Source organism: Homalodisca vitripennis, unplaced genomic scaffold (genome assembly GCF_021130785.1).
Source record: "Homalodisca vitripennis isolate AUS2020 unplaced genomic scaffold, UT_GWSS_2.1 ScUCBcl_12569;HRSCAF=22343, whole genome shotgun sequence".
In the NCBI taxonomy this organism is placed as follows: domain Eukaryota; kingdom Metazoa; phylum Arthropoda; class Insecta; order Hemiptera; family Cicadellidae; genus Homalodisca; species Homalodisca vitripennis.
In genome coordinates, this window is record NW_025788681.1 from 1 (window position 1) to 7,959 (window position 7,959).

At 31.7% G+C, this 7,959-nt stretch overlaps 1 protein-coding gene across 1 annotated transcript; it reads left to right on the forward strand.

Annotated features, from left to right (window-relative positions):
• Positions 1–1,248: 1,248 nt before the first annotated feature.
• LOC124375026 (ATP-dependent DNA helicase PIF1-like) lies at positions 1,249–7,645 on the forward strand (the record flags this gene model as incomplete). The annotated part of the gene is made up of 4 exons (XM_046833155.1): positions 1,249–1,602; positions 4,367–4,913; positions 5,985–6,090; positions 7,494–7,645. Coding segments are annotated over exons 2-4 (765 nt in total), but the record flags the coding sequence as incomplete, so codon positions are not given.
• Between the last annotated feature and the right edge of the window lie 314 nt (positions 7,646–7,959).

Here is a 7,959-nt window from a genome sequence, read left to right on the forward strand (position 1 = left end):
TTTTAAACACCTAATGCATTGTAAATACTATTAAACACTGTTATAAAACCAATCTTAAAGAACAAAACTGTAAATGTTTTCACATAAGAACTCAAAACTGGGGGGATTCCTTGGCATTTTAACAGTGGTTAATGGAAACATGACACTGTTAACCAAAACATGCCTCAATGATCCATTTTTTCATAGACTATAGTCCGAATAATAACAAGATTTCTTTAATGCAGTACCTTATAAATATTTTGGGATGTTGCATAAACTCAACCTGTGACAGTGTCATACTTTAGACGCTGCACTAATTAAAAGGAGAATTAGAGCTGAACTCAACATTTTTATTAACTAAATCCTTCTCTCTATACATACGTTATGTGTAGAAAACTCGGTTGCTCCATCATAATTTGGGATCGTGTTTGAATCATCGTAGTGCACTCAATTGTGCACCAGATGAGAACGCCTTTTTTATCTAGATGACATTTTTGTAGTCTAGATGTCTCTGATGTAGAAACATGCAAAGAGTTTGTTTGAGCTTCTCCATTGAGAAAATCATTGCTGTAAATTAGCCTAATTAATTGCTTAATATTCAAGCCTAAGTCTGCACTTTCTCATGAGAATGAAAACTGTGGGGATGTGCACTCACTTAATTATTGATGCTAGCATATGTTCAATATTTTAAACACTTCATTTATGAAATCAAATTAATGTATCCTGCTTTTATGAATCCAAAAATTAAAAACATATCTGATTTTAAAAGTAATATTTAGAACCTTAAGATTTTACAAATTTGTTTAGTAGTTTTCCATGGCAAACAAAGACAAATTGTTATTTATAATACACTTCAGAGCTTTCAGAATGATTCTATTGAAGTATTTGGAAAAAAATTTTTGTTTTTTAAGGTTGAGAGAGTGCCTTTTTATTGAATTTGATTTGCTGTTCGCAAATGCATTTTTTATCGCGATCGTCGATTAAGGACAATTCATTCTTCCAACGTTGAACACCATTTGTACAGAAACTAATTACTGAAACCACTAATTTTACTTGTTTATAATAACATTTTAACGAGAAATTAATAAATGACATGATAACAATAACTTGGAACGTTACTGAATAGTCGCATTGTTTAATCATCGACAATCTCGATAGTGAACTGTTCGAGACGTTATCCGATTGTTTTGCAGAAAATGTATAAACGACTCACCTGTTAAACTCACAGATTATACTGTCGTCTGGAGCCTACCAGTTTGGGAGGGAAAATGTATTTTCTGATTTCTGAGTTTCCTTTATTTAGCTTATGTTATATGTCGTACAACTACTCGTCTTGTCTGGTTTCACTTTCAATAAAAAAATAATAGTCTGTTCTTTCGTTCTTTTGCTTACTTCACGTTTAAGTTGTCACTAATAGATCGATCCGATCATTTTTTTTGCGACCGGATTATTTATCATATTAAGATGTCACTTAACCTAAAATAAATTTACTTTCATATTGATTTAATTAATTTCTTATTTGATTTAGATTTAAAGTAATTGAAAATTACTACAAACTGTAGGAAGTGAAACAATCTCAATCATAATTTCAGGATAAGTGCAAGCAAAATCAGAAAAAAATAGGTGAGTTTGGATAGTGAATAGGTTATAGTTTACTAATAAGTTAGTAATTAAAGTATTAAACCATTCACGCCTTTGTCTGAAAAATCAATTGCCCGAATCAAGCAGAAATGTAAGATGTTTATAAACCTCACTCTCAAAATACACTACATTTATTGCCCAAATAAGTTTGATATTACATTGAATCCAAATAAAGTATCAAAGGAAGGCTGCATGATAGCCTAGTGGTGGTGGCCTCTTATTATACTGCAGCCCGAAGGAATCCTGTGATGTCAAAAACTGGTTGATGCAAATAACCATACTAGCTTATTAGAGGGCATTATCATGATGAAGAATCCAATTAACTGCCATGCTTCCAATAGACTACAATTGAGTTTGATTTTTGTTTTATGGATAACAATATGGGAGTTTTACTGCTCAAACTCATTTTGTGAAAAGAAGCTTATAAAAAAAATACTTTAAAGTAAATTTTTAGTAGTATTGAAACAAACTCCTCAGAATTTTTTGTCCTGTTATAATCGGAAATAACGTTAAAGAGGAGAGAGTTATTATTTCCACACATATGCTGATTTATCGTTATCAATGCTATTAATAATAAAGAGGTCAAAAGATGAAGTTATGGGTAGGGTCCAATAAGCGGACCCGGTTTTTTATATCGAAGAATATAATCATCGATACCTAATATTCGCATATCGAATCATAGACTATCAATCGATATAAAAGTAATAACAATCATATGTTTTAAATTAAAATGTGAATTTAATGATGTAACAAATAACCTTTACCATTACCTTCTTTTTTGCATCTGAAGACGACCATGTTAGCTCCTCTGACAGTTACATTTGTTACCTTTCCACAAATATCACATAATGGATTCTTAGGTACTAACCCAACATTCTGAAGCCATTAAAAACATGTTTTATCGTCTTTTAAAGCAATTTCGTGAAGCTTCCTAAGATTGACAGCCATTAAAAAATACACAATGTTACTTATGTGAAATTTAAAATATTACCTTAATTGTATTATTTGAAAGTGTTTACAGCTGTTCATATAGATTATTTAAGTTAATTGTTAAACATAATTAATCAGTATCGATTGACTATATCGATGGTTATGATTAAGTAATATCGTTTGCCAATTTCGATATAAAAAACCGGGTCCGCTTATTGGACCCTACCCGAAGTTATTGCAATTGGTTTGATTATTAATAGCTGGTTAAAGGACTGTCCTCTAACAAATAAGGGTGTCATTGTAGCATCAATCAGGTAGGCCTAGTGTGCACTTTAAAATTACTAAGCGATCAGATAAATATATAGATTTATATATAAACTCTTTGAAGCAGTGCTTTAAACAGCAATTTTAATGAAATATTAATACATTTTTTATTTTAATATAAGTTTGTATTTTATCACTGGTGTCATACAAAATGCAGATAATATGAGAGATATTCATAATGAAGTTTTGAAGAATTTCTTGAAATATCTTGTGAACTTTCAGACTAAAAATTGTTATGGACTGAGTGAAAAAACTTTGTTTAAATCTAATAGACAATTCATGGTTTTGTTTTTATGCTATATAAGTAGGTAAATGCATATGTACTATTATAAATATAAAAAGTTAAAGAGTGATCATGTGATCAGTGTTTGAATTTATAGGTATTATCTAAAAGGCCAAATTGCCTCAACGTGGTCCGACGTAATTAAAGTGACTGTAGTACATAATACTATATTTTAATATGAAATATTTACTTATGTAAGTTTAAAAACATTTTACATATATAAAAATTCAGTACATATTTGTGATGAAGATTTTGATGATTGATAGTAAAATTAAATTCCGATCGAGAAAATTTAAAGTAGTTTAGAATAATTTACAATTTGCTTTAAAATTCTTCTTAAATTAGTCTTCAGTAGTCTTTTGACCTATTTATCTAAATTTTGACAAAAAATGTAACAAGTATTATATCTTGTTTAGATTAGAGCAAACTTGCGTTGTAACTTGTTTAATAAATTGGAACTATTTGTTATTAATTTGTGGAGCCTTGAAAATCAATTTGGAGTATTTAGCATTTAATCCGTACAAATGTTGAGTTCAGTTCTATTTCTACTGTCAATATATTCTATATAGAGTTCTGTGACTTGCATTTATTAAATTTTGTCGATAAATCTCTTGTTTAGTTTTAAATTGTGTTATTAATGTTGGCTTTTTTTGTATTTTAAGAAATATCAGTTTAGTTTGACATGAATTAATTCTTGTTATAAATATCAATGCCTTGCGGAAAAATTTCTTTTTAAAAATAAATTTTCTATTTTATAATTTTTTTTAAACTGTTGAATTTTAAATATTATATTTTTAATGACCTTGTTTGATTTTTGAATTCTTAACTCATTGACTGCGGTGGATGCAGCTTATTACTATTACGGCTGTCTTAAAGTTGCTACATGAAATTATCACAGTGAAGGTGTTAATAAACATTTAAGTTTGTTTAGTTTCTGATTAATTTTTATAAGTATCCATTAAGTTGATAATAACGTATTTGAGTAAGATAAAGAGGATGTAATACAAAAACCATTTCTTGTTATTCCATTATTACATGTTAAACTTGTAAGATAAAGAGCTGAGATTTTATCACTTACATATTTCATGACTCGATGTCATCTTCTGTCATATATAAGTTCCAAACACAAGTTGTTTTACCATAGACCTCCTTCGTACAAAGATAATTTTTTCATGGCTGTAAGTTAATCAGTAATTTTTTTTTTTTCAGAAATCTGTCATACGGCTACACAGTCTTTCAATTTTGAACCATGGCCGATGCTTCGACTATCGATTGCGCTCTCATGATTGAGTGGCTCAACAAACAACAGTCGGTTACAAAAACTGGGAAGTGGAAGTCCTCGACATTGAGTCTCATACGAAATGAGTTCAGAGAGATCTATTTGCAAGCAAAAGTATCAGCTGCAATACTTAAATTCCGCTTAGAAAATGTTAATGTCCACAAGAAATTCATTTCAGAAGGAAAAGCAACAATAACGTTTCACGCGCATCCTGCAGTTTTGTACATTTCAAATGCACCAGCATCACAGCTTTTATTATTTCTAAAAACTATTTTTATAAAAATGAGCAGTTCAAAGAGCTCACCTAAGGTACCACTTCGAGAACAGTTGCTTTCGAATAAAAATAGAGTTGTACAAGAAATCAGCCCAATTAACACCAAAGATATTAAGAGAGTATCGATTGCTAAGGAGACTAGTGCCACCATACAGGCTGGTGCTTTGAAGAGAAAAAGTGTTTCCGAGAAACAAAACGTTCAGGTATGTTACAATCAGGCATGCTACAAAGTTACTAGAAATCAGGTGTCTTTAAGGAAAAATTGAAAATTATACTTTTTCTATAAAATACAACTGCTAGTGTCTATTTCTCCCCTCTTTTACTTAAAAAAGCACTCATGTAGTTTGGAAAAAAGAAGTATAGTAGGGATTGATAAGTAAATTATTTCTCATTAAAAACAGTGGTGCACTTTGAGCATAGCATCAATTTCCATCATAGATATATATGTAAACTTTGGAAATGGTATAATTTTGGTTTGTGGGTCATGTTCAGTGAAGTTACATAGACATTTTCCTACCATGAGAACAATTGCAATTATTTGGAAAGAACACAATCATTTAAGCTGGGGTAAGTTGATAGAGTGCTTGTTTTCACAATTAAAGAAGTATCTGCTTCTTGGCACTGTAGATTATGTCATCAAGGAATTGTTTAGAAAATCACCTCTTTGTTATGTTTAGTAATTGTATATTGTTATTTTTTTTTGAAATGTTAAGATGTATAGATTAAAATTTAGATCCAGAGCATTGCATTATGCCCTCAAAAAGCGTGAAAATAAGTTTGTGTGAAGGAAATAGTGTTTTTCCAACTTTAATTCAAAACCATTTTCCATTATATCAGTCTCTAAGGCCAAATGACAAAGAATGTAAGGGTAACAAAGGTTTTAATGTACATGATTATACACCATTGAATTTGCCAGGCAGCATTCTTTAAGACTGACCTAAAAATACCATTAAGTGTAATATGCTATTGATTTTTGACAGAAAAGAATACTCATTTTGACACATTTATTTTCATGTGGCTACTCAACATTAGTTGAACATTCCTGACAACTCCCATGTTGTAGAGCATGATTTCAAGTGCCAATGTGTAGATAACAAGATAGAAGTAAGTTAAACGTATTGAAGCATGGTTAGTTAGCTAGTTAAGGTATAAAAATATAATCTATAAAATAGAGTATATGTACGTATTTTTTAAACATATGCAAGATTATACAAAGATTGTTACCATTATTTTTAAGTGCAGGAACGTAATTGTAAAATGCTTGTACTTTTCAGGGAAACAAGAAACTATGTACTGAATTACTTTTAAAAGAAAAATTAACAGCTGAACAAAGAGAAGTAATGGATGCTGTAAAACAAGGAGTTAACATTTTCTTTACTGGTATGTACATATGTAAACAGTATAGGGTCGGTCGGGGTAAAATGGGTATACTGGGGTGAAACGGGTATAAACAAATTATTTTATATACTCACAACCTTTCTTTTATTTGGATGTTTTGGATCAGAAAAAAAATACCATAAATGTATAACATCAGCTTCTATGATATTTATACTGAAAGTGAGTTGGCTAAACTGCATGTAGCTTCTTAAAATGAAAAAAAACATATGTTCACAGGATTCACATGTAACCAAGAGCACACACTAACTGATGACATTGTTAAAAGTTAACCTAATCAAATAGAAGTTTCAAATTCAGGTATGTATACAAATACACATAGTATACTTTATCTTTTAACTTGTTTACTGTTTTAAAGTTTAAATAGTTTTTTTAATGCTATTCATAATTTGTTTAACATGGGGTAAAAGTAGGTATAATATTTTAAAAACTGAAAACACTAACCTCACTTTTTTATGTTTTTGATCATGCCACGCACATACATAAAGAAAAAAACCCAAAAATAATGATAAAGATTCTTTGAAGGAAGCATAAAAGTAAGTTGACAATGGAAATCTCAGTATATGCTCCAGCAAGAAAATATAAACAATTTCCCTATGAAACCCATTCGGCGGTGGAGTGGAAAAAACCTCCTAAAGACTCCTGGTTCTGGAAAGGCAACAGTGCTATCAAAAGAAGAGGAGAACTATATTGTGGAGGCTGTATTGTAATGCAGCAAAAAAAAATGTGGTTATCCACTCGATACGAAAAGACTTTGACAAAATATGGTGTGTAGCTATGTAAAAAAATCCCCCAGTGGGTAGAAAGACGCCATTCTATGACGATATGCCAGGGCTGACTTTTTATAAGATAAGAGGGTTTGAAAAAAGGATGGTGCACATGAACTATCAAAACGGAAACCCGAAATATTAACAAAAGCAAGGGCTGAAGGACTGTCTCAAGTTTGTGGTAGATGAGTTGTTTAAAATTTATTGAAGCAAGTTCTTGTGGAAAATGGGTTTAAAAAAAATCACCCAGAACGGATTTTCAACTTGGACTAACTGGCCTAGGCACAATCATCCTCCGATCCCACTAAGGGTAAAGGTCTTTGTCCCTAAAAGCGTGCAAAAAGTGTCCTATCAAAGATCAGGAGGAGCGGGCGCAGACTGCAATACAGTGTTCTTTTTGTAAGCCACTGCATCCTGGGTAAAACGCTACCCACCTTGTGTTGTATTTTTTCTAAAGGAGACAGGGAGGTATTTGCAAAGTTTACTTTGGAGTTCAAGGAGGACCGCCAGGTGCACTCTATGGAGTCACACAGTTCGCGGCTGGATGCAAGATTTCATTTTTTAGAAATGGCTTCATTAATTTTTGCAAATCAATCAGAACAAAAAATCTTGAAACACCAGATCTATTCTTGTTTGAGCGGACATGGAAGTCACTTGTTACCGATAACTTTACACCGAGTGGCATAGAAGACAATGACATTATTCTGTCGAGTGTGTTTGCCCACCAAAGACATCCAATCCATCCCATGCACTTCACACCATTGGAGGTTGGGGTATGAGCTCCTATGAAAAGGTGCGTTGAGAGAAATTTTGAAGAACGGGTTATCGTGAATCGCATCGCGGCATTAAAAAATGTTGACAAGGCTGTTTTTCCAAGTCTTCTAAGTAAACGGGTATCGACTTCATTCGAAATCTGTCATTCGAAAACTGAGCACAATAATTGGTGTTTTATTTTTAAGGGCTCTGGGATCTGAATTCCTGTGAATAATTCTGTTGTAGAAAAAAAAGGATTGTTTCAGTACAACCAACTAGGCCAATGGACTTACAAAGTAGGGAGCACAACCTAAGCAAAACTCAAACTCCATCG